This window comes from Arachis ipaensis, chromosome B5, assembly GCF_059453495.1.
Source record: "Arachis ipaensis isolate K30076 ecotype BB chromosome B5, ASM5945349v1, whole genome shotgun sequence".
NCBI lineage: Eukaryota > Viridiplantae > Streptophyta > Magnoliopsida > Fabales > Fabaceae > Arachis > Arachis ipaensis.
In genome coordinates, this window is record NC_142440.1 from 158263858 (window position 1) to 158290685 (window position 26828).

Sequence of the window (26828 nt, forward strand, 5' to 3'; positions counted from 1 at the left end):
ATAGCATAGAATTAGATAATACCATTCACACACCTAATTAATATTATTATATGAAATATTCATTGAATTTAAGAAAAAAGATAAAAGAAAAAATAGTACAAATTATCATTTAATCATGAGATTAAGGCATTAACAATGTAAAATTTTTTACAATACTTGAATCACATCTGTTTTATTTAGATAATTATTTTTAAGTAATTATAAAAAAATATTTTTTTTTCTACCATGAATGCAAACAAATGGCATAGCAATGGTGAAAAAAAAAAAATTCTGATACATATTCCAATTTCTCTGTCTTCTTCTGAAGTTTTCATATAGCCATATTTCTCTGTATTTTGCTGTTCCCACCCCTTCTCTCTCTCTCTCTCTCTTCACCATAATCACAAAGTTCTAATCTTTATCACTCTGCAACTCCAAATTCTCCTTCAAAACAATCCCTTTTCTCTTCTTTGAGAATGCCAGACTCCTGTGAAGAAAAATCTGAACTTCCTTCCAAGTCAAAGCCACAAGAAGAACATGGTTTTCCCATGGATTTTGATATATACCTTGAAAGTTCATCATGGCCCATGGATCACACCCCTTCTGCTTCCAACCCCATGTCTCCTTTCATCATAACAACCTCCTCTGAACAACCTTTTTCTCCTCTCTGGGCTTTCTCTGATGTTGAAGATGATCACAGGCATGTCAGGGTTGTTGCAGGTTCAGCTTTCTCTGAGGCCATAGATTCATCTCTTGTTTCATGTTATTTTTTGGTTTTGTGAATTTTATTCAATGGTTCAAATTTTTGTACTTGCTTGATTCATAGTTGACTGTAACTTGAACACCTCTCACTAAACTTGCTTTAATTGATTGGGAAATTTAAGAGGGTCTTGAATTATATATTTCACTATAATTTTCTGTTATTTGGAATTTTAGTTGTATACTTCATATCTTAGAATATATGTATATTGAGGTAGTATTATTTTTGTTTAATAAAAAAGAAAAAAAAAATACTTAAGTAAGCTTTGCTACATATATCTGCTATCTGGGTTTAATGCTGAAATACCTTTTCATTTCTCTCCTTTCAATTTGATACTTTCAATAGCTAAACTTCATGGCTTCCCATGATTGTTGTCTTTACATCTTTCAATTCCTTAACTTTCAAGCTATGTCATACTTACAGCAAAGCTTTTTTTCCTCTCCCTAGAATTCTTGATTTATTGGAATTTTGACTATAGCATGTGTATGTAAAAAGTGAATTTCTTGTTCTTGAAGTAAGCTCTTGATATTATAAGATGTGGGATTCACTCAAACATGTTATTACCATTTTGTAGTCTTTTTTGTGTTTTTGCTGTCACCTGCAGTTCTTCTAACTGAAGCTACTGCTTTCAGGTGATAATACAAATACAGCAATTGAAACTGAAAATCCGGTTGAAAATGATGACAACAAAAAAATAGTGTCACCCCCCTTTGTGCCTCTTCCACCTATAAAAATTCCAGATGGTTATTGTCTAATTAAGGAAAGAATGACACAAGCACTTCGCCACTTCAAACAGTTGACTGAACAGAATTTTCTGGCTCAGGTTTGGGCACCTGTGAGGAATGGCAACCGTTATGCACTCACAACTTCAGGTCAACCATTTGTTCTTGATCCACATAGTAATGGACTACATCAGTACAGAACAGTTTCCCTGATGTATATGTTTCCTGTTGATGGGGAGAATGATGAAATCTTGGGACTTCCCGGTCGAGTTTTTCAGCAGAAATTGCCAGAATGGACTCCCAATGTTCAGTATTATACAAGTAGAGAATACTCTCGGAGAAACCATGCACAACATTACAATGTCCGCGGAACGTTGGCTTTGCCCGTGTTTGAATCACCAGGGCAGTCATGTGTTGGTGTATTGGAGCTGATAATGACTTCAGAGAAGGTTAATTATGCTCCTGAGGTTGATAAAGTCTGCAAAGCCCTTGAGGTTGGTGTTTCTTTTCAACTCTGCTATTTATTTTAAGATGTGCATCACCTTGCCCATCTTTGGCGAATATCATGTGATGGCTACTATGTATTCCTTCTGTCCAATAATTACATTGACAAAATTGGTACATCCAAATTTAATGTGTCTGATACACTATCTTTGTGCTGTATCAGATTTGTTAATGTGATCATTATTATTGGACAGAGGATGTAATTCATATATCCTTCAAGATTGATTTGGCAATGTATTATTACACACAATTTTAAGATTCCTGAGTTACCTGCTGTCAGTTTCCTTGCAGGCAGTGAATTTGAGGAGTTCAGAAATTCTGGAACATCCATTTGCTCAGGTGATTGCATATTATGGACTATTTGGTTTCTGTCTTGATTCTTAGTATTTTCAGTGTTTAGGATTTTATGAAGGAATATTTCCTCTATCTTCTCATAGTTTGGTAATTCTTTTACACTAGATTTGCAACGAAGGTCGCCAGAATGCGTTAGCAGAGATTTTGGAGATATTGACAGTGGTATGTGAAACTCATAATTTACCTCTTGCACAAACATGGGTTCCCTGTAGGCATCGGAGTGTTTTGGCAAACGGCGGTGGTCTTAAGAAAAGCTGTTCTAGTTTTGATGGCCACTGCATGGGGCGAGTTTGCATGTCTGCCTCCGATGTAGCATTCTATGTCATTGATGCTCATACATGGGGTTTCCATGATGCTTGCGCTGAGCATCACTTACAACAAGGTCAAGGTGTTGCTGGCAGGGCATTTTTATCCCATAACATGAGCTTCTGTGGAAACATAACTCAATTCTGCAAAACTGATTATCCTCTAGTTCATTATGCTCTCATGTTTGGGTTAACCAGCTGCTTCGCAATCTGTTTACAAAGTTCTCATACCGGAAGTGATGATTATGTGTTGGAGTTTTTTCTGCCACCTAGCATCACAAACTTTTATGAACAAAAGGATTTGTTGGGATCTATATTGGCAACAATGAAGCAGAATTTCCAGAGTCTTAAGGTTGCTGCCGGTGTGGAACTCGAGGAGGGTTGTACAATTGAAGTTGTAGAACCAATAAATGAAAGAATTCATTTGAGCCTTGAATCTGTTCCAGTTGCTCAATCTGCTAAATCACCACAACCTACGCTCAATGCCTCGCTAAATAAGGATGATGGAGTGCCACAAGGTCCGCTAGAACAGCAAATGCCGGCATGGTTGGATGATATAAATGATGGAGGGAATCTTGGTGATAATGCAGGTGGAAGCACGAATCTGATGACTTCCTTAGAGGCTAAAATCAAGAAGAAACCCTCTGAAAGAAAACGTGGAAAAGCCGAGAAAATGATTAGTCTTGAAGTTTTGCAACGTTACTTCAGTGGAAGTCTGAAGGATGCTGCAAAGAGCCTTGGTGGTATGTTCATACTTTGATTTAGTTACAAGCAATGTTTCTTGTCTTGTTTTCTCTGAGCTCGAATGTGTTATTCTTGGTCTTGTTTGTACAGTTTGCCCGACGACTATGAAGCGTATCTGTAGGCAGCATGGAATATCTCGTTGGCCGTCAAGAAAGATCAACAAGGTTAACCGTTCCTTGTCGAAGCTCAAGTGTGTCATTGAATCAGTCCAAGGTGCAGAAGGAGCATTTGCTTTGAATTCTGTAAATAAAGACCCACTTCCCATTGCTGCCGGTTCCTTTACCGAGCCTTGTACTTCAAAAATGTTCAACCGGAATGCCTCGTTGAGCATCCAGCCATCCAAGACTCAGATCAATGAAAATGATTTGGATACTTCGAGAGTGTCAGAGACAAACCGACAGGTGAGGATGCAAGATCAATTCCTTGAAGGAGAACAGAGTCCTGAGAAGGTGATCCACGAAGAAGGTTGGTCTACTCAAGAAGTTGGCACTAAAGATCCAGAGAAGTTTAGAAATCTTAGTGGTTCAAGTGAAGATAGCGCAAATCCCCATTCTCACGATTCATGTCATGGTAGTCCCCCAAATGAAATTTCACCTGCAAATATATTTAGACCATTCAACAAAGAGAAATCTGTTCCGTTAAGAGTTTCCGCAGAGTCAACAATGCAGCCAACTAATGCACTGAATTATGCAAATGCATATACTGCGCTTAACGTCGAGAGAACAGAACCTCAAGAACCATTTGGCAGAATGCTACTTGAGGGTGTTGGTAGTTCTAAAGACTTGAGAAATTTGTGCCCTTTGGAGGATCAAGCTTTAGAAGCTTGTGGGGTTAATCCACCATGTCATGACTTGGCTCCCAAGCAATGCATGATGGATATTACCCTTAATAGCAACAACACTATGATACCTTTTGCAACTAAGAAAGAGATGAAGAGTGTGACAATTAAGGCAACATATAAAGAAGATATCATAAGGTTTAGGGTGTCTTTGAACTGTGGCATTGTTGAACTGCAGGAAGAAATTTCAAAGAGATTGAAACTAGAAATTGGAGCATTTGATATAAAGTATCTGGACGATGATAATGAATGGGTTTTGATATCATGTGATGCAGATCTTCAGGAGTGCATGGATGTTTTAACTTCATCAGGAAGCAACATGATAAGGCTTGTGGTGCATGACACAGTTTCCATTCTTGGAAGCTCATGTGAGAGCTCTGGGAACTGAGGATAAATAGGCTTGTATATATAGTTCCTAAGCTTGTACTCAATTATTTAGATTGTTGTACTTATGCAAGGATAGTTTTTTCCCCCAAAATTTTTTAAAGGATTGTGGTTTCGGATCAGTTCAAATTGCATAGCATGACAGTTTCCAATTCTTTAAGATTATGTGATTCAAAAATGTATGTACCCACTAAAAATCAACTACTAGTTTTCTGCAAGTCTGTTCTAATTACACTAAAAATGATTAGTGAGAATCAAATTAAGATAATCCCTACACGTTTTGTTATACCTTTTAAGGATCTGAAAATGGATGGAATCTATGTAAGCTGAACAAATTACATCTTCATTTCTAAAACTATATAAAAAGGGCAGATGAACTAAAAAAGCTTCAATATTCAGTCAAGTGTGAAACCATCCCAACAGATGCTCCTAGATGGTTAGTAAATTCAAGGTACAAAGAGATTCAAAGATGAATCAGTATGATTTTAACAACAAGGAATGTAAGTGAGCCCCTATGAATCTTGCTCAAGTGGAAACACAAATGAACCTACTTTGCAACAGTCATCACCCTGTTCTTGGATCTCCATTCTTGTTTTGCCTTTTAGGGAGACCTGCGGCAACTTTGTATTCTCTCTTTTCATCAGAATCTCAATCACTCCGACGTTGTATATAGGACATCAAGGGGCAGAGAAGGAGAGAAGAAAAGAACTTCATCATTGGCGTCCAGCCAAATCTAAAGCAGATAAAATTGTGAATAAAGATATTCACGAATTTTATAATAATCCTCGCACAAAGGACCTTCAATAACAATTTGCTGAGTACCAGAACTTCCACCCTATTTACATAAAAAAAATAAAATAAGAAAGATCAGAACCTTGATTTAGGAATTTATCAGCGCCGTTTGTACCGGCGTTTCGAAATGATCAATTTACTAATAAAAGGGTGCAAAATTGACAAATGTTCAGGAGAAGCACTTGCCTTCTGAGTTGTATCGCCAACCTTTCGGAGAGTTACATATTCTCCACATCGCAAAGCCCCACCAGAAAATTCCACCTGTAAATGGTTTTCATGTCATGATACACATTTTTATGAAGCAAATCCCACCAATTCTTTTCACTCAAATTTGGGTTGGAAAATGTGTTGCAACTAACATTTTAAACATGATCAGTTTTTCACGAGGGAACTGAAGAATCACCTGAACACCCTTGCTTGAGAGGAACTGCTTGAAATCTGCCAATTTCAAATCACCAACAAGAACAGATTTATGGGGAGGAACTTGTGAAGAGACAGGGACTAGTGCAAGCATTTCATTTTCTGTTTTCTCAACTTCAGCATCAACCCAAGCTATTTCATATTCTCCCAGCTGCAGTTGAACTTATATTCATTATTCAAGACAATGAATTCCCCATCATGCAGGAAAATGCTCGACAACAAACATGTACAGTTTCAGAAATGTCTATTATTTACCTTTTTGAAGAGTACATTACTCATCAACTTCTCAGATAGTTGAACCTATATACCATGAACAAACATGACATGATTAATTTTTTACACCTTGAAATCTGATCCAGAAAACATCCCAAAATTAGAAGTTATTATACCTTGTAAGCACATAAATCAGAGGTAACATCAATTGTCTCTTCAATTTGTGGAGCATAGACGTGAGGACAAACATGCTTCAGGCAGTGCTGCTTCAGATGTTCTGTAGCTTCAGCTGATCCATGCACCAAAACCTTCCAAGAGAATTATGACTAGTCATCATTTATGACAAAAAATGAGAAAGCCAAGAGAGTCTTACTACCTTTAGGGGCAGTAATTGTTATGTATTTGAAGCAAGTTCTTATCTAATGATGAATTAAGTAATTAAGTACTCAAAGCTCGTTCTTATGTAATTATGAATTAAGTAATTATGCATCAAAGCACCGAAGAGAATCTTACAAGCTTTAGGGGAGCCACATGGGAAAGAATATTTTTAATGGATCTTCCATCTGACCGGCCTTCGAAGTCCATATACACTAATGAACATCTGACTTGTACCTGAATAAAAGCAATGTAATTTGGCAGATTTAATATTCATAAAAGATGGCCTTTGAGATAAATTTACACCTGAAAAGCGTGCTGAAGAAAAATTAAATTGAGCTATTGGATGACTGTCTGAAAAACAGAATTAGCAGCATCTTAGAAAGCTTTGTACATCTGTGGAAGTAATAAGTTTAATGACATTGAATGTGCAAACACGAAAAAAAGAGTAAAGGGATTCAACTTAGTTCATCCAGTCAATTGATTCTCAGCACAACAGTTAACATTCAAATGCATGTATATAAATTTTCAATTTATAAGAAGCAGAAACAAAAAAATATATTGCTGCTTACAGTCCTTTCATCAGATATGACTTTTGATGGCTTTGTATCAAGTATCAAACTTGCAGCACCTTCATCTAGTTTTCCATTTATATCACCTCCTGCCTGAAAAAAAAAAAGGAAAAGCTATAAACAACAAGTATTTTTGATAATATATGGTTGCATATACAAGAAAAATTTTCATTCGTAATATCAGGTTGTAACAATTATTTTAGAATTTAGAAGAAATGAGGGGTATATGCTATGAGACTTACATGCATTGCTCCCTGATCCATGTCTTCATCCTTTATTACATAATCATCTGGATTTATGACTTCACCGAAATCATCCCACTCTGATGTATTCTCATAACAGGGAAACATTGGGGCAACGCTTGTTGAAGGTGGAACAAACCCATCTATTAATATGTCCCTGTATCCTCCACCTCGTGGACCAGCAGCTGGAAGTGCAGTTCAAATTACTTATGGTAAGGTTTTAGACATTTGAAAAAGAAAAGCTCCATGACCAAAAAGAAAAAAAAAAGAAAAGGGTAAAAGCTAACACAACATAAAAAACTTGTGCAAGAAACTCTCGAGATGCATAACAAAACTTTTCAGGAGACCCAAAATAACTGAGAAATATATATACCTCGTATTTATTAAAGTTAATTGGGGCATGCTCATGTTAAAAGTTCATAAAATGATAATAAATATTTGAAAGGTGTTGAATCTGACAATTTGATTCAGTTTGTCTAATTTATTGAAATGGTTATTTTGTAGGATAAGGTAAAATGTCATTGTTCTTCTAATTTAACATTTAAATGCAAGGTATCCTAAGGCTCAAAACCAATTGAAGACAAACAAATGCATTTCTACAATTTTAGAAAATTTTAAACATACTACTGATGAATATGAAATAGTCAAAGCAGAATGGTTATGCTTACAGAAACATGAGCTAGATAAATCTAAATATCTAATCTAATCCAAACATTTAATCGAAAAACCACAAAATAGCACCAGGTTTATGCCATATCTTCTACTTGCGTGGGAAAAAAAAATAGCTCCAAAACAATTTGTAAAACTCCTTACCTTCAGCTGATAGATGATCATTGCTAGCATCAACAACCATTGGATCACTAACATTATTATCAGGCCCCTGAGATGCTTTCAATTCTTCTTCTTTCATAAGACTAGCTTTTAAAGCTTCTTCTTTCTTTATTCTATTTTGCTCTTCTTCATAGGCAATTAGTTCGTCCCCAACTAAAGGAACCCGCTTTGACACAGTGACTTTGACGGCTTTTGGAGGTGGATCAGCCTGAAGCATACGAGCTAGTGTTGCATACTATGTATCCAACACATAAGGATCGACCCAAAACATGTGATGGCAGAAACCAATTGTAAGTGCTTAATATGAATTATAGATAAAAGTAAGTTTACATGATCAATGATCCTTTTGCCATTCTCATTGCACCACAATAACAAAGAAATCAATGAAGAAAAAACCTCTAGAATTCTTCAAAAATCAATTTGGAAGTATATTCTACAGGGCTAAGAGAAAATATCTAACATGCTAAAATTCACACGATACTTATATGTGTGTGGGGCTAAAAAATTGTGTCAAGAGAACATTGCTGCTGAGAAAATCGCATGGTATAATAACAACACTATTTCAGTTTGCTGCCACATACAACTAAATTCTTTATATAATCACTTGCACTAGATGCCTCAGATGTGAAATAGGTAAACCCTACCTTATTTTGTTTCAAATCTAACACTAAAACATGATAGAAAAGGCCCAAAAGGGGAACAAAATCTACAATCTAAATAAATACCTGGCCTCTTTCAGTAAAAAGCACAAGATTTTTCATGTCGCTGGCCCACTCAACAAATATATCATGAGAAAAACCAGTTTCCAAGCTGGCCATGGAGGCCAGGACAACCTATGGAAGACACATCAGAGTCAGTAAGGAGGTTGACGTGACTAAAAACAAGCATTCAAATTCAACCTTTGGACCATCTGGAGCATTGTCAAGCTCGGCCTTGTTAATCAGAAGTGTGACATACCTGCAAGTACAAAACACAAGAAAAACAAGATTAAATAACCACACACAGAAAACATCTCAGAGGAATAAAAAAGGAGTGAATACAAATATTACTCCAAACTTAAGAGACTGCTTACTTCAGAAGAAATATATTCTCCCGAGTTTGTTCAAAGGACTTTGCTATGGAATCACTCATCCACTCAAGGAAACTCTTCACATAATCTATTGTGCTGGATGCAACATAAGTCAGAAAGTATATAGGATAGGTCAAGTTTTCGTCAGCCCAGTACTGCAATCAGAAATACCTAGTGTCAACTGACACATAAATTCAGGAATAAAAATGAAAAAGGAGAGTGAAACTGTAAAAGCACAATATCTGCACTGACCGATTCTAAAATCAAAATAAGTTCCAACACCCGTCCAGCAGTGTCAATAGGAAGTAATACATTGCCACCTGCCCTCAGAGTCTTCTTTAAGATATCTAAAAATCAAGCAGATATACGATAAGAATAACCAATGCACATGAATCCATAAATGTATAATTCATGTCACAAACAAACATATTTGTTTGCTCTTAATAGATAAGAGATAAAGTCACATACCACCAAATTCTTTATCCTTTTGACGTCTGTAAGGCTGATTGTTCAAAGCATTGTAAGCATCTGTTATTAGAACAGCTGGTCTCACAAAAGAACCTAGAACAGTTCCATTCAAATGCCTAATAAAAATTAGATTGATAAGTACCTTTCTTTTTGCTATATAAATATGAGATGAAATATAACATTGAAAGCTAAAATATTTTTTACCTTTCCCTCCGATGATTAAAATCAACAGCATATATCACATCCTCACCATCCTTTGTAATTTTCCATATAGTGCCTCCCAACAAATGTCCAGCAACGTGAGGTGCAATCACAATTCCCTCTCCCTTGCCTAGCAGTTGTTTAAGTTATGCAACATGTAAATTTTGGATTTTCAGATGGACTTCAAAGAAATTTTACCATAGACAGGGAATTTCGTTATGGTCATTGGTGTTGCCGTTGCATAGGATTAGGGGGTTCAGAAACTAACTTATAGTGTTTACGCATACAGACAATTAGAAAAGGAAGTAGGGAGAAAGGAGAAAAGGAGAGCATAAGAAGGTAACCTGAGAAATGATGATTTTGAGAGTATGTTAGCTTTGTTACACTTTGGAATGCAGAATCAATATCATCAAGTGTGAACAGATCGAACTCTGATACTTGCTGCAAAAAAAAAAATGAGATACATCTGAATCTAACTATTTGGTTATAACATGCACATTTTCCGAATGCTGCTTACTGAAAAATAAAGCTCCAACATAAAACAAAAGAGGTCCAATCCAAAAGCCTACAAATAAAAAAGAATACCCTAAAACCCTATTAACCTAGATGAAATTTCACCTTTCTTGAGAGGAACTGGTCATACATGGTGAGAAGGCCCAATCTATAGACAGGCTCAGTCGAAAATACCGGAGCAGCAAGTCCGAGCTGCTTCATGGCATATGGGAGGGCACCAAGGTGAAGGGTATCCGGATGTGAAAGCAACACAGCATCAATAGTTGGTGCTACCCTACATTACATTAAATTGCCAGCCACAACACAACCTTAATGATGAATCCAATATAACAAAAACACAAGCATGCTCAAACACCAATGCCATTGTCACCATAAACATTGCATTTCCCAATTCCCATTAACAATAAATTCAGTATGCCAGTACTAATCAACAATTAGGAGAGCTGAAAATAGCATCATAAATTAATGACATGAAAGATACTTAGATGAAAAAAAAAAGTTGATAATTTTATGAGGTAAAAAGAAGTAGAATAGCGAGTGAGTGAATGAGAGGGAGTTACTTGGAGAGGGGATGAAGGAGGGAAGGGTCAAAATGGTCATTCCAGCCACAGTCGACGAGGAAGTTGAAGCCATCGATGGAGACCAAATAGGAGAGAGGGTTCTCGTTGTACACTCCACACAGTGGCGTTACCTGCACCGAAGTTCCCATCTTTTCTGCTACGCTATGCGCTTTCTGCTGCTACCTTGAGCTACGACCCCAAACACTGCAACCTCATGGGGTTTAAACTTGAGGGAGAGAGAGAGAGAGAGAGAGAGAGAGAGAGAGAGAGTTAATAAAGAACCAGCAAGAGAGTAAATCATGTAATAATTAATCGATAGTGAAAATGTTAAAAAAGTTATTTTTATTGATAAACCCTAGTAAATATTTTTATTTACAAAAACTCATTCTTTGCCAATTGACATTGGCATTTGGCACAATCAGATTCTCAAAAAATAAATAAATAAATTAGAAGATAGCAACATATATTTTGAGATTTTCAACGCTACACCAACCAACCCAGTAGTAGTGTGTTACGACTAGAAGCCACAGACCACAAACGAAGGAAGAAAGAAAGAAGAGAACAATAACATTCCTTCCCCTCTTTAATACCAACGAATTCTGCTACTTCTTCTACTAACTACCCTTTAAATTATACCATTCTATTATATTCTCTCTTTCTCTCTCTTCAATCACGGTTTTTCGTTTGATGATGGCTATGGTGACTGCAACGAGCTCTTCTCCGAGCTCACTCCAGCTTCGATTGGCCTTCAATGCCGCCAATTGCAGGAGATTCCCCTTCACTCTTCGTTTCCGGACCCTCAATTTCAACCCTCGTCTTCGCCTTTTCTGTGTCGCCGAGACTGGAAATGGTTCTGACAAGGCCTCGTGGACCGGCTCCGACCCCAAAGGCGACGGCTTTTCCGGTTGGTCCGACTCTGATGCCGCGGACCAGCCCGATAAGAAGAAATCATTTGGAGGTGAGTGCAGAAATGCTTTCAGAATGAATTAAGCAGTGTTAATTTAACTTAATTGTTTATCTCTAGCTAGATTAGTTCGTTGTAGTGAAATCTGGATATTGGTGATTTAGACAGAACAAAAGAAATAACTTGGAGTAGCTCAATTGTGTGTGTAATCTTATTCTATCATAGCAAGTTATTTGTTATTACAATTATGGTAGTTATTTGCTGAGGAAAGTTTGATCTTTGATGCATGGAGGACCTTTTATTCGGGGCTGGAATTGATTTCGGTTGGTTTATTTGATTCGATTGCCTGATGTTAGGCATTAACAAATATGGTTGGGAATCTAAAAATCTGAGAATTGAGATACAGGATGTCAGGATTGGAGTTAGTGAAAAACTATTCTATTGTACTTGTTGGTGTTATCAATGCCACACTACTTACTAACACTTTTGAAGTAGCTTGCTTTCAGGAGTTGTGGGAGTAGGAGTGGCTGGGGTCCTTCTTCTTACAGGGCTTACCTTCGCTGCGTTATCTCTTAACAAACGAGTCGGTTCAAGTAAGTAATTGTTTATTTTCTATCTTGTGTGGTAACAATGAAGTTGTGTTGGGTGTAAATAGGATTTTTCTGCATTTGAGTGGAGTAAGTTACTTGCTGGAATGTGTGTGGCTGGATACAGGACCAGAGCAACAAATGAAGCCCCTCACTGCACACCAGGAGACACTTTTATCTTCAGATGACCGTAATGATGAAATTACCGAACAAGTTAATGCTAGCATCAAGGTGGAGCAGGGAAACGGTAACACAGAAGGTCAGGTTGATATATCTAGGGATTACCCGTCTCTCGAGTCTGATAATACTCTCAATGACTATAGTACTGTTGATGATTTGGATATAGGATCGCAATTGGTAGAGAATACTAGAAACACCTCCGATGGTATTGATGCTGATGATGCCACTAAGCCTATATCTGTTCTAGAAGATTTAGAGCAAGAGTCATCTTATGATGACAAGCTAGATATTCCCAGTGAAAATGCAACACCACTTAACTTTTCTGAATCTGAAAGTACTTTTGCTGCTATTAATACTTATGAATCTATAGATAGCAAACCTGTTGTAGACTCAGCTGAAACCATTATTGAAGTTAAGGAGAACCAATTCAATGTTGAACCAGGAAACACACTTGATGATGATGCTAAGTGGCTTCATCTTAATACTGAGCAGCAGGATGAAATAACCAACCCAAGTGGCAGTAGAGGTTCTTCTATTTCGAATAAATCTGTTGCTGATAATGAGACTGAAACTGTAAGTGTTACAGTCAATCCTGAGTCAAATAGCATTGTTTCAGTTCCTGAGTTTTCTCCTCGTGATGATCAAGAGAATGCTCTATCAACTTCAGCAAAAGAAAACATCGATCTGAAAAAAACACAAGACTCAGCTGATGGAAATAAGTCATCCTTGGAAGAGAAGGGCATTCCTGGAAATGATGTGCGTAGAAATGATAACGATGAAGTCCGTGCTAGATCCCTTTTCTCTGCTCCAGGTATTCCTGCTCCAACAGTGGTTTCTGCAGCTTCACAAATGCTTCCAGGAAAGGTTTTGGTTCCTGCAGCTGTTGATCAGGTTCAGGGGCAAGCACTAGCTGCATTGCAAGTTTTAAAGGTAGTTATTTGTTAAAACTCACTTTCTGCAAGGTGACTTAAGTATTTTCTGCCTTCAATTCTATTTTCTTTATTTAGAACTTTGGGTCATTGCTTGTTTTGAAAGTTATTCAAAATAATTACGCACACTGATACATATATGGTCAAAACAACCATAGATATTTTTATTTTATTGAATTTTATCAAGGCAGAGATAGAATTGCATAAAGAACTTAAGTGCAAAAGATACATAATTATCCAAAATCCCCAAATTTAGCACTAACTTACTGACCTAGGCTTGAGCTTTATTGGCTCTCTACAATGTGTCCTAAATCATACTCTTACTATTGAAGATTTGCTGGTACTGTCGAATAAATTAGAAAACAACTGAAATTGAAGATTTCATTTAGCTTTATGCTTTCTTTCATTCAAGGGACAATAGGTCAAGCATTATGTTTGCAAAGAAGATTCAGAGTTAAAGAACTACTGAAAGATACTCATGAAATTAGTTTGTTCATAAAATAACACCGATTGTTCCCCCAAAAATTATATCCCTGATTTAGTTTAGATATTTGGTGACTTCAGAAAAGATATCTTTTGTTCACTGGAAAAATGTTACATCCTCAGGTTATTGAGCCTGATGTTCAACCTAGTCACTTATGCACACGTCGTGAATATGCTCGGTGGTTGGTGACTGCTAGCAGTGCTCTATCAAGGTAGTGGTTTATCTTCTCTTCGTCTTCCTCTTCCTCTTCCTCATTATTTTTCTCTCTTTCTTTCTCATAATAATAGTGAGATGTAAACAAAGCTAACTGTTCATCAGGCATGTAATATATGGCTTTCTATATGCCTTTCTGGTTTTGTTAGGAATACAATTTCGAAAGTGTATCCTGCCATGTACATAGACAATGTTACTGAGCTTGCATTTGATGATATCACCCCTGAAGACCCTGATTTTTCTTCTATTCAAGGTTAGAATAGGACACTTTAATACATATATTTAACAACTCACCTATTTGTACAAGAGTATCATGTCTAAACAATATTGATGTCACAGGTTTGGCAGAAGCTGGACTTATTGAAAGCAAGCTTTCAAGACGTGATATACAGTTGTCTGCAGATGAAGACGGTGGCCCATTTTACTTCTCTCCTGAAAGGTATGCATTTATGGCTACCTATCTGTCTTTGGTAATGCATTACCATTCCAAAATCAGAGTTAATGCAATACTCCAAAATATATATTTTCTTTTAAGACTCGCAATATTCATCTTATTTATTGCCCTCTGTCTGAATGTGGAATTTTCGATAGCATTGGATATAATGATGATCTCCCTTCTCTCCTACATTCATTTCTACAGCCCTTTATCACGCCAAGATCTTGTAAGTTGGAAAATGGCCCTGGAGAAGAGACAGCTTCCTGAAGCTGACAGAAAGGTTGCTTAACTTGTTACTTTGATATGCTCAACTATACTCTTGATTCAAGTTACATTGAACTGATCTGTTTGCGTTCATCAAACTGAATGATTGATGTGCAGACACTGTACAAACTTTCCGGGTTTATCGACACTGAAAAGATACACCCTAATGCTTGTCCTGCACTAGTAGCTGACCTCTCTGCTGGTGAACAGGGTATTATAGCTCTTGCATTTGGTATGTCGTATTTCAAATTAAATTTGATTTGATTTTGCCTACTTGTTACTCCTTTTCCCCCTCTTAGTTGTTTCTTATTTACTTTTGGTTTCCAATTTTCATTCGTTTTTCATTTTTGGGGGGTGGGGTGGGGGTACTCAAGGTTATACACGATTGTTTCAGCCAGAGAAACCAGTAACCAATGCCCAAGCGGCTGTTGCCCTTGCTACCGGAGATGCTTCTGACGTAGTCAGTGAAGAGCTTGCACGCATTGAAGCAGAGTCTATGGCTGAAAACGCTGTTGCTGCACATAGTGCTTTGGTAGCTCAGGTTGAGAGGGATATCAATGCAAATTTTGAGCAGGAGCTTTTAATAGAGAGGGAAAAGATCAACAATGTTGAAAAAATGGCCGAGGAGGCAAAACTAGAGTTGGAAAGGCTAAGAGCCGAGAGAGAAAACGAAAATATTGCTTTGTTGAAGGAACGTGCTGCTATTGAATCAGAAATGGAGGTCTTTTCAAGGTTAAGGCGCGAGGTTGAGGATCAATTACAAAGCCTTATGAATAACAAAGTTGAAATAGCTTATGAAAAAGAGAGGATCAACAAGCTTCGAGAGGAAGCTGAAGTCGAAAACAAAGAGATTGCCCGTTTACAGTATGAGCTAGAGGTTGAAAGAAAAGCCTTGTCCATGGCCAGGTAGAATCTTCAAATTTGGATAATCTTATTCTGCTCGTCATAAATCCATTTTTCTAAGCTTATTACAAGTTGAATATTTGGTTTTAAATGTATGTAAATCTTGAACTCAGGGCTTGGGCAGAGGATGAGGCGAAACGAGTTAGAGAACAAGCAAAAGCTTTAGAGGAGGCTAGAGACCGTTGGGAGAGGCATGGAATCAAAGTGGTGGTCGACAATGATCTTCGTGAGGAAGCATCTCCTGGAGTTACATGGCTCAACGCCGGAGAACAGTTCTCCGTTCAAGGAACAGTCAACAGGGCTGGTAGCTTATTGGACAAGCTCAAAAAAATGGCAGCAGATGTCAGAGGAAAATCTAGAGAAACAATTGATAAGATCATCAACGTGATTTCTGTATTCATATCAAACTTGAGGGAATGGGCATGCAAAACTCGAAAACAGGCTGAAGAATTAGGAGAAGCCACCATATCAAAGGCAGGTAAGTCAGCTCAAGAGCTGCAGCAAGGTGCCGTCGAATTTGGATATGCTGTCAAAGAAGGTGCAAAGCGAGTTGCTGGCGATTGTAGAGAAGGAGTTGAGAAACTCACTCAAAAGTTCATCAAGACCTGACCCTTCCCTTCTTTGCATCTCCAAAGTTTTCCAAGCATAGAGTTACTTATTGGGCAAGGTTGTAGTTTTCTTTGGTTTTTCTTTTTCCAATGCTTCATCAGAGATGGTTTACCAGCTGCAGATAAAAATGCCTTCCAAAGATCACAACATATTCATGTGAATCCATGATTGTATAAGTGAGACTTGTAGGAATTTTAGTTGAGAAATAATGGGTTGCAACTCAACATTTTGCCTTTCGTGTTCAACATGTGCAGTGCATTCCACTTATATGTGAAAATAAAGGAATTAAACCAAAGGCCAAATTTTGACATGTGCATTGTTTTTGTTTTTCACTTTGGTTAACAATTTCTTTGTACTTTTACTTCTCAGTCTCGGGAAACATAGAAAAACTCCTTATTTTCTGTTTCTGTTATTTTTAAAGTACTTTTAAATATAATCAATTGATTTTTGTACAAAATTAAATCTAAAAATAACCGTGCTTAATAGAAGATTATGTTGTCAACAAAATTATCAATGAAAATAGAATATTAACAATTTGGCAAACAATTTACCAATATATTCAAAATATTAACTACTTTAGTTATACTCGAGATTAATTCGTTCGACAAAATCAACCGTAGTACCAAAAAAGTTTTTGTTGTGGCAAATTTACACAACGAATAATTTTGCGAGCACTCTGATTTCTATTTAGTATTTAGAGTTAAATTTTTGTTCTTTATATATACATAATTTTATCCCATCATCTTCTATGGGCACTTCTATTTCTTGACTAGAAAAATATACTACATAAATGATCTTAATATTTGCTCTGCGAAAATTATACCAAACTAAAAGGGAAAACAAACAAGGATCAACCAACTACATTAACTTGGAGACTAAAGTGTTACGTTTGCCTGCTATAAAAATATACATATACTCGTGATTAGATATGGTAGGTGGGATCAATTTTACTAGGAACCTGTTCAAATGAGACAACATTGGGTTGAAAAGGTTTTAATCTCATGTTAAGACTGAAAATAATCCAATGGTATTTTCCAAAAATCACATATTCAAAATATAACATATCTAAAAGTAAAAGATTACACTGATAAATTGAACCAAACAAAACTAAGATAGCTTGTCCTTCAAAAACACTGATCCCCCAGAACACTAGAATGAACCAAAGTAAACACTTACTTCTTCTTGTCACCGCCTCCACCAGCCCTGCACAAAATTAATAAGTAGCATGAGAAATCTACCTTCATGAATTAATAACCAGATGACATTACTAACAAGTCAAAACAAAACACAAAAGAATTAAGTGTGAACCTCATCTTTCTGAGGACATTGGACATCTCCTCTCTCTTCTTCTTGGCGCGTTTATGGGTACCGAGCTTCCTCTTGGCAACCTTCAATGCCCTCTTATCCTTTCCAACCTTCAGCAACTCAGTTATACGCTTTTCATACGGCGCAAAACCAGCAACCTCACGAATGAGATTCCTCACAAAGTGCACCCTCTTGCTTGTTTTCTGTTCAATACATGTCCCTTTAGAAACCACATTTAAGATAAGCTCAAGACATCAAAAACTATAACTAGTATCATTTCTCCGGGTAATTCAACAGTGGTTGATCCCTTGAACAATTTCATCCTTCCCTATATTTTACATATCCATCATTCAGCACTATGTAAGACATTCAAGTACAGAGAATAGTATGCTTCAGAATTCCAACTATCACCAAACATTAACCCTATGCCAAGATTGAGCTAGTACGTGCAGCATAAATAACAATAAAGTTCAAGCATGAAGCAAACCTCTTTCAGCCAACTTTTTGAAATTGCTCTTTTACCCTAAACTCTAAATTTTAAACCCCGAAACCACAAATTCTAAATCCTAAATCTTCTAAAATAAAAATGAGATAAAAAATAATTTTACAATAAAGAAAAAAAGTTGGCTAATGTTGTTCCTATACTAATTCAAAACAACAGCATCAAGAATAATGCATTAACATAAACTCAGCTATATCTTACATCCGTTCAGCAAAATTCAAATATAAAACATAATATATGCACACAACAATAATCACGAGTATAATCGAACGTAATAAAGTAAAATTAAAATCTAATACAGGTGGATGAATGCTAATTCCCTTAATAAAAAAAAAACTTACCCCTTTGCGATCTCTGGGGCGGGGAGGCAGCTCCTTCTTGGTGACGATATGACCCTTGTTCATTCCAACGAAAAGACCCGTACTCGGTGCCTTCGGAGCCATTTTCCTGATCCAAACAAACAACAACAAGAAGAAACGCTCAATTTAGAAAACACACGCAACCGTTTTCACCAATGATGAAATCAGAATCAAAGAGTAGACTTTGTTATGATCGAATCAAACATTGTATTGATTGAAAGTGAGAGAAGAAGAGTAAAAGATTACCTGACGAGGGTTATGCTAGTGGTAGAAAGAACTAGGGTTTTTTGAGTAATACTGCTTCGCCTTTTAAAGCAGCTACAAAGAGAAAGAAGCTACTCCACCTGATTCGTATCGGGTCGGGTCCCGATTACGTTCTGTGTTTTTTGGTCTGAGGTATAGGCCCAATAAAGTTTTTGCTTTTTTGATGGTTTGGGCTTTTATTTTCATCACCTGTTAGGATATACTTATTTTATCCTTACCAAATAAATGATATACTTATTTTACATTTTTGATTAAACATATGAAAATAAAATGTCATATTTAAATCATAATACAATGGTTGTATGGTTGATGAATGGAAATATAAGTTTATAATTTGTACAAATTATGTTCATATTATTTGCTAATGAAATAAATAAAAAAGAGCTCAATTTTTGTGAATAAAATTTGATCGACTTGACAATTTGGCTCACTTTCACACCTAATAACAACCAAATATTTAGTCAACTTCAGATAAAAAATATAATATCGAACAAAAATATTTATAAATACAAAAAGTCATTCATCAAATATTTGTATACGGAAGTACAACTCTTATAAAATTCATTATTCAATTAAGAAAAGTAGAACTACTTTAACAGTATTTAAAAACGGTGAAAACTCGGATGAAGTCAACTTCGCGTTAAGTTGATATTTGAGAACCGTTAGATGAAAATTTAGTCAAATCAATAAAATCATGGCAGAAACAATTAACAAAAGAAGAAGAAAAACATGGGAGAAATGGTCCCAGCCCACTTCACTTTCATCATTGGTTTGGTTGCATGAGTGGCTATTGGCTCTGCTTTTGGATTTTCCTTTAAAAATGTACTATAACTCGAAAACCATTTTTCATTCTTTTATTTTTTAAATTTTTTTATATAGAAGACCAAAACAATTTTGTTCTCTTTCATCAATACCTTTGAACTTTGAAGCTTCTCCGAGGTGGTGTGTTCAAACAATGATGATGCAACCTATGAAACTGTCAAAGTTTCTGTATTTCAAAGAAAGTTCTTTTTTGAAGTTCCAGGCTTCTCTAATAACTGGTCAACGACTCAACGTTCAGATTTGGTGAAGGGTATCTCATCTTTTCCCATTTTTTTCATTTCTAGTTGCTCTTGTTGAGTCTTCGTTTCTTCATCATTTGCCACGTTTGAGTTTCGGTTTTCCTAAGAATACAACCCTTCATAGAAATTTCAGCTAAGTTTACTAAATTCTCCTTGTTCTGTTCTATAGTTTCTATTTGTATCTGTTGTTAATAAAGAACTTATCACAAGTTGTTTATTACCTCTATTTTTCGTCACTGAATTGTATAATTGAAAGTTGGAACCATCAAACCAACTTACCTATCTCTCCATAATTGAGAAAAGCTTTTAGTTTCTGCATCTGCTGCTATACAAGATTATGGTTTCTGATCATTATTAGTTCCACAATTTTAGTTTATAGTTCAGCTTGGAAGATCAAGGAGGAAATTAAAGTTTATAGTTAAGCTTCCAATTTTGGTGTTCATGATTGTTTCTGTATAAGAAAATCATTGCCTAAAGGAGATTTGTGCAAAACCTATATACTAGTGTTTGGCCTACTTAGCATGAACAATGTCAATCCTCTGTGGCCTTCCTCTTCTTGAGTGTGTGTATTGTCTCGCTTGCGCTCGCTGGGCTTGGAAAAGATGTCTTCACAATGCAGGCCATGACAGTGAGAATTGGGGATTTGCCAACGCCGAAGAGTTCGAGCCGGTGCCTCGCCTTTGCAGATACATCCTAGCTGTGTATGAAGATGATCTTAGACACCCCCTTTGGGCACCTCCTGGTGGTTATGGAATCAACCCAGATTGGCTAATACACAAGAAGACATACGAAGATACTCGCGGATGCGCTCCACCCTATATATTGTATATTGATCATGATCATGCTGATATAGTTCTTGCCATCAGGGGCCTAAACTTGGCAAAAGAGAGTGACTATGCAGTTCTTTTGGATAATAGATTGGGGAAGAGGAAATTTGATGGAGGGTATGTTCACAATGGGCTATTGAAAGCTGCTGGATGGATTTTGGACACAGAATGCGAGGTTCTGAGGGAGTTGGTGGAAACATATCCAGATTACAGACTTACTTTTGCTGGACATTCACTTGGATCAGGAGTTGCAGCTATGTTGACCATGGTGGTGGTGCAGAATCGCGATAAGCTTGGAGATATTGACAGGAAGAGAGTCAGGTGCTATGCCATCGCGCCGGCTAGGTGTATGTCGCTAAATTTGGCGGTGCGATATGCAGATGTCATCAACTCTGTTGTGTTGCAGGCAAGTATCAGAATCTCAAATGTTTTACTTGCTTGGTTGCAGCATCTATGTAAGTTCTTCATGAATTCCCTTGCAAAATCTTGAGGCATTTTATCTTGAGTTTCTTTTTGTCAATATTTGGTCAAGTACATTTAGGTAATGTCCTTATCTTGTTCAATAACTATTATGCCTATACTTAAAACTATTAAACTAAAGGCTAATCACAAGCTTAGCATGCTAACTTAAATTTGATGTTAAATGCTCTTTATACACTGATTAGGATGACTTCTTACCAAGGACAGCCACCCCATTGGAAGATATATTCAAATCTGTTTTCTGGTATGTCATAAGGACCTCTATAACAAAATCTCTCTTACATGTATTATGTCGTATATTTTATATTCTGACATGTATTCTATACGAGTGACTGAGATAATAGTTCAGTTTGCAACAATAGCGTAGTTAAATTGAATACTCGTAGACGAAAATGATTCATTAATTACAGAAAATCATAGTTACAAAGATATTTTCTATGGCTGGCAGTTTGCCATGCCTATTGTGTTTGAGGTGCATGAGAGATACATGCATATCTGAGGAGAAGCTGCTCAAAGATCCAAGGAGACTCTATGCCCCTGGTCGCCTTTATCACATTGTTGAGAGAAAGCCCTTTAGGTATGTTTAAAGAACCTTATGCTAAATTCTAACTATATTTTTGAAACTCCACTCCAACCATCTTTTCATGGTAAAATATGTTAACCTAATTGTAATAAGAAAGATGTTTAACAACCTTGTTTGCAGAATGGGAAGGTTTCCCCCGGTTGTAAGGACGGCGGTGCCTGTCGACGGAAGATTCGAGCATATAATCCTTTCATGTAACGCCACGTCTGATCATGCCATAATTTGGATAGAGAAAGAAGCACAAAAGGCTCTAGATGTAAGTCTATCAACCTTTGTAAACTGTTTTATGTGATATGCGGAACAGATAGATTTTTGAACCCCTAAAATTATCATATAAACTCAGCTGCAGTTAACTTCATGTGCAGTTAACTTCATCGAATGACTCTGAGCTATCAACTTCACATGAAGTTAACTGCACCTGAGTTTTCACCCTCTAAATATCTCCCTTGAATCAAGTTCCTTGTGTTTTCTATGTACTGCAGTTAATAATAGAGAAAGACCATGATGCCATGGAAATCCCTGAGAAACAAAAGATGGTGCGTCAAGAAACATTAACTAGGCACAAAGAAGAACACAGAGCAGCACTACAGAGGGCTAAGACATTAGATGTTCCTCATGCTTATACACCACCATCAGAATATGGCACTTTTGATGATGAGAAAGAAGAAGAAGAAGAAGAAGAAAAGAGCTCAAGAAGAAGATTAAAGGGTGGTTCTTCTTCTTTTGGTTCAACTCCTAATAAAACCAATAATGCTAGTGAAAGCTGGGATGAGTTAATTGAACGCCTTTTTGATAAGGATGAGCATGGCCACATGGTGCTGAAGAAATAACGGTAAATTTTATGTATCATTCTATTGAGAGCCAAATTAGTTCATTCTTTTGTGATTTTTCTCTCTTTATGTATAATTTTAGCTGAAAGATGGAACTAGAAATGAAGGTTGATGAATTTATTTTGAAATATTTGAGCATGGACAATTCTAACAAGAAGAAATCAACCAAGTAAAAACATTCAATACTAACAACAAAATCAACTCTAATCCAAACAATATCATCAACTCTTGCTCAATCATAATGTTCAGCTACAATAACAACAATTTCAATCAATTCTAATAATATCCAATACTAACAACAACAAGAAATAAACCAATATCCAATATTAACAACAAAATCAGCTCTAATCCAAACTACACCATCAACCTTAATCATCATGGGCAATTACAACAAGAAATCATCCCAAATAATATACAGTACTGGGTAGAGTAAAACTTTAAAATAAAGACAACTAGATTACCTGTCACACCGAGACTAGACTCATCATCATCACCAATATCATCCTCATTGTTACCGGCTACATCCACCAAGTAATCCTATGCAACATCATCATCATCATCATCCTCGTGCTCCTGAATTGGTGGTGCAACAACGTTAAGGTCGTAATGAGGTATGTTCCCACTAGTGCCTGTGTTGTGGTGATAATCAATCCCTCGATCTTGGTCACATCTACCAGAATCAAAAGACATTGTTCCCCTAGATTGGCTAGAAGTGGTAGGACATTGAAGTCTCGAATCTAAGGACATTTGACTCGGAACCACTCGTAGTGGCAGTGGCTGATCCAAACGAAAGGACAGCTGCAAGTGATTGCCATATGTTGCGTTGTACCAACTCATGTAAATCTCGGATGCCTGACAGGTCTTGACAGGATCTCCACCAAGGATGTGAGAATATCGGTTGGTCCAAATCGTTATCCACTCAGAATGTGCGACAGCCCAGTTCAAATTTTTTGGACCAGTCAAGACATTGCCATGTGCATTACCAAGACTCTTTGGTTGACCTGGAATGTCCTGTTGTAAACCAAACTGTCTCTTGACTCTGTCAGCGGGATGCCACTCAATGCACTCAAACGATATGAGTGGCGTCATTGCATTCCATATCACCTCATGCTCACGGATGTCATCTGGAACTAAATGGGGCGCAATACGATCATGACTGTAGACGTCCCACACAAACTGCATGAATAAGATTCAAAAAAATTGAAGACAACTATTATAGTCCTGAATCAATTTAGTAAAAATATGACTAAACAACTATTAAAATAACTTGTGAATAACTATTGGTTTTTGATAGATTAATACATCAATTTACAAATAAAAAATCTATCTAAATCAATTTAGACAGTTTTCTAAATACGTACCCTGTCTGGTTGAATCAAATCCAATAACTTCCTCACGTGATTGGTTGTCCAATGTCTGTATTGAGATGAGGGAAATTCCCAATCATTCCACCTGACAAATTTTTGCTTTCTATTAATAAAATCCAATAAAAATAATCTATTTAATATATATTAGTATCATATTTACTATGTCATGTTACCTTCGAGCAAGCGGAAAACGTGGCTCAATAGGAATTGGTGCAAGGAATGGCATCCGTTCCCAAGCCCATACATGCAAGAGTGTCAGGGGACCATCCATATCCTTACAATCATAACGTGATGCCCGACACAATGATCTGTATAGGTGGGCTAGGCATGCCGCTCCCCAACTGTAAGTCTTGATCTCTGAAACATTTCGAAGCAAAGGTAGAAATTTCCAATGCACCCCAGCTCCAGACTTGTCACAAAATAACGTTGTACCAAATAGGGCCATAATGTGACACTTGACATATCTTTCTCTAGAAAGTTGATCATTCAACTGTAAGCGACGTTTAAGACTGCGAAGCCACGTCAACTTAATAAAACTTCCTCTATGATCCCTTATTCCAGGTGCAACTCCAAAATGCCACATGCATTCACTTTCTAGACCACTGCTACTACTATCTGTTGGTCCTGTAACTGGTAGACCATTTGTTGGGAGACCAAGAATCATTGCAACATCTTCTAAGGTAATAGTGCATTCACCAATTGGTAGATGAAATGTGTGAGTCTCAGGCCGCCACCTTTCGACCAGTGCTGTCACCATAACTGAGTGACTTTGTATTCTTCCAACGTGAGAGATGTGGTAAAACCCGGTCTCTCTTAAAAGCTCTTCAACACTGGCATCAAAGGTATCTGGTGGGTTTAAGTGCCGACACTCCAATATTCGTGAACCCTACAAAAAAAAAAAAAAAAAAAAATATTAGCACAACTAATCATAAATTTCACAATAACATAATAAAGTCTAATATTGATCAATTTAACTATGATAACATAATGATTGGTTTCCCACAGTATCTTCCATAATCATAATGTAAGTTATGACAACCTGATAATAATTTAATACATATGAATTTAATATCCTAATATTTTGATAATGCATCCATCCTTTGTGATGAATACTATTTTTTTTACATAGTAAATAAAAATTAAATTAAACTACTCTAAAATCTTGCTGAAATAATAAAATTGATCTAAAAAATTACTAACCTTTCTTAACATCTCCTTCGAATTAATAAAATTGATCTAAAAAAAACTACTCATCATTGCACATAATAACTTACTATAATTGATAAAATAATCTGAAAAGTTACTAATTTCCCTTAAGGTCTTATTATAACTAACAAAATTGATATAAAAAATTACTAATCTTCATTAAAATGTTAATATAATTAATAAAATAATCTGAAAAACTAATAATTACCTAAACATCTTATTATAAATTTATTATTAATAAAATTAACATAAAAAATTACTAACTTTTATTAACATCTTACTATAATTAATAAAATTAACCTAAATAAATCTCTAATTTTTGTATTATATTATTATAATTAATTAAATTATTTTGAAAACTGACTAATTTCACATAATATCTTACCATAATTAACAAAATTACTAGCCAAAAGATTTATTATACTAACCAAAAGAATAGTTATCAACATTTTCTTCCTAAAAAATAATTAAAAATAAATTTTCCTAACAAATACTTGACTTCATTTTTTTCCCTAAAATATTTAATATTATCCTTCGTATACCAAAAATTATCTTGGACTCTGGGAGTATTACCACTGCATACTACTTTTATTCATAAAAATAAGAGTAAATGTTTTTTCTGATCCCTAACTATTTGTCCGATGAACTTCCCACCTCCTAAGAAATCTAAACAGCTAAATTGGTCCCTATCTACTTTGTTCCAATCCCTGGTTAGGGACCGGAAAGGCCATTTACTCAAAGTAAATAAGGACTGGAACGTACATATATCAAAGTAGATAGGGACTAATTTGAGTGTTTAGATTTTTTAAGGAGTGGAAAGTCCATCGAGCAAATAGTTAGGGACCGAAAAGGACATTTACTCATTCTTAAACAGTATCAGAAATAAAAACTACTTTTCAGTTTTCACTAAACACAACATTCAATATTAACAACATAAAAATTCTATTCAACAAAAAATAAAACCTGTTGTGAATCTAGTTACTTTCACCCCTTAATAATTTAAAACTCGTTTAGACTAAACACTTTACACACTGTACTATAACACTATTATATTATCAACCTAAAAAATTTCTCTTCAACATTATAAAAAAATATTATTACTAATAAAAGAAATAAAAAAACTTACATATGTAGGATGGGCAAGATATTCAATAATATGATCTTCGGAACGAGTAATATCTCTAACCATCTTCCTCCTCTTCTTCTTCTTCTCTCCTTCACCGTTTTTCTTGCTCTCTGATTTCTCTAACTCTCGGAAATAGTTGTTTGAAATGAAAAGTGAGTGAAGTGAAGTGCAGTGACCTACTTTAAAGGAGTGAGGAGAGTCACGGGCGCACTGCCACTCCTGCATGCTTTACACGTGTCGGGGGCAACACGGAAATCGCCATTCCCGATTTCCCAGGCCATCTACATATGTGAAATACCGAAATTACCCGTATATCAGTGTATTTCATAAAAATCTGCAATCATACAAAATTCAAAATTAATTTGCGTAATTTTATTCACAAAAGCATTTTCGTAAATGATTTTTTAGATAAAGCATAATTTTTTTTGTCTCTAATATTGTGATTTTTTTAAAAAAATATCTCTAACATTTGATTTTATTTAATTTTGTTTCTAATATTTTTAGTTTATAACAAAATTATTTTGGATGTTAATTTTATTTGAAACATTAGGCGTAAAATTAAT

At 36.0% G+C, this 26828-nt stretch overlaps 6 protein-coding genes across 10 annotated transcripts; 3 read left to right on the forward strand and 3 right to left on the reverse strand.

Annotated features, from left to right (window-relative positions):
• Positions 1–303: 303 nt before the first annotated feature.
• On the forward strand, positions 304–4719 carry LOC107644849 (protein NLP6). Of its 2 annotated transcripts, none has more exons than XM_016348788.3 (5): positions 304–699; positions 1372–1955; positions 2257–2304; positions 2425–3367; positions 3459–4719. In XM_016348788.3, exons 1-5 carry the CDS (start codon positions 456–458, stop codon positions 4592–4594), a joined length of 2955 nt encoding a protein of 984 aa, XP_016204274.1. In that variant the 5' UTR covers positions 304–455; the 3' UTR covers positions 4595–4719. The 2 variants fall into 2 exon arrangements, with proteins under 2 accessions (XP_016204274.1, XP_020958895.1); XM_021103236.2 differs by having other exon boundaries at positions 307–699; positions 1563–1955.
• Positions 4720–4912: 193 nt separating this feature from the next.
• Positions 4913–10999, reverse strand: CPSF100 (cleavage and polyadenylation specificity factor 100). Its single transcript, XM_016348790.3, has 18 exons — positions 10847–10999; positions 10392–10560; positions 10118–10214; positions 9777–9903; positions 9573–9688; positions 9357–9451; positions 9108–9259; positions 8935–8992; positions 8761–8868; positions 8018–8270; positions 7205–7389; positions 6963–7055; positions 6529–6627; positions 6192–6323; positions 6058–6102; positions 5786–5953; positions 5569–5643; positions 4913–5425 (listed from the first exon to the last, which is right to left on the reverse strand). Exons 1-18 carry the CDS (start codon positions 10993–10995, stop codon positions 5324–5326), a joined length of 2223 nt encoding a protein of 740 aa, XP_016204276.1. The 5' UTR covers positions 10996–10999; the 3' UTR covers positions 4913–5323.
• A 310-nt stretch (positions 11000–11309) lies between these two features.
• On the forward strand, positions 11310–16665 carry LOC107644851 (uncharacterized). 3 transcript variants are annotated; one of them, XM_088488378.1, is made up of 11 exons: positions 11436–11804; positions 12257–12343; positions 12465–12596; positions 12684–13447; positions 14053–14141; positions 14293–14396; positions 14483–14582; positions 14784–14859; positions 14961–15075; positions 15218–15749; positions 15860–16665. In XM_088488378.1, exons 1-11 carry the CDS (start codon positions 11534–11536, stop codon positions 16353–16355), a joined length of 2766 nt encoding a protein of 921 aa, XP_088344504.1. In that variant the 5' UTR covers positions 11436–11533; the 3' UTR covers positions 16356–16665. The 3 variants fall into 3 exon arrangements, with proteins under 3 accessions (XP_020958898.2, XP_088344504.1, XP_088344505.1); XM_088488379.1 differs by having other exon boundaries at positions 12960–13447; XM_021103239.2 differs by having other exon boundaries at positions 11310–11804; positions 12465–13447.
• Positions 16666–17332: 667 nt separating this feature from the next.
• Positions 17333–18890, reverse strand: LOC107644853 (large ribosomal subunit protein eL36x). Its single transcript, XM_016348792.3, has 4 exons — positions 18768–18890; positions 18504–18609; positions 17664–17863; positions 17333–17558 (listed from the first exon to the last, which is right to left on the reverse strand). The coding sequence occupies exons 2-4, from the start codon at positions 18603–18605 to the stop codon at positions 17528–17530; spliced, it is 333 nt and encodes a 110-aa protein (XP_016204278.1). The 5' UTR covers positions 18606–18609; positions 18768–18890; the 3' UTR covers positions 17333–17527.
• A 594-nt stretch (positions 18891–19484) lies between these two features.
• Positions 19485–22694, forward strand: LOC107644855 (uncharacterized). 2 transcript variants are annotated; one of them, XM_016348796.3, is made up of 6 exons: positions 19495–19857; positions 20219–21079; positions 21339–21397; positions 21602–21730; positions 21857–21992; positions 22219–22694. In XM_016348796.3, the coding sequence occupies exons 2-6, from the start codon at positions 20375–20377 to the stop codon at positions 22564–22566; spliced, it is 1377 nt and encodes a 458-aa protein (XP_016204282.1). In that variant the 5' UTR covers positions 19495–19857; positions 20219–20374; the 3' UTR covers positions 22567–22694. The 2 variants fall into 2 exon arrangements, with proteins under 2 accessions (XP_016204280.1, XP_016204282.1); XM_016348794.3 differs by having other exon boundaries at positions 19485–21079.
• Positions 22695–22730: 36 nt separating this feature from the next.
• Positions 22731–26550, reverse strand: LOC107644854 (serine/threonine-protein phosphatase 7 long form homolog). Its single transcript, XM_016348793.3, has 4 exons — positions 26266–26550; positions 24107–24819; positions 23928–24018; positions 22731–23742 (listed from the first exon to the last, which is right to left on the reverse strand). Exons 1-4 carry the CDS (start codon positions 26488–26490, stop codon positions 23104–23106), a joined length of 1668 nt encoding a protein of 555 aa, XP_016204279.1. The 5' UTR covers positions 26491–26550; the 3' UTR covers positions 22731–23103.
• Positions 26551–26828: the final 278 nt, after the last annotated feature.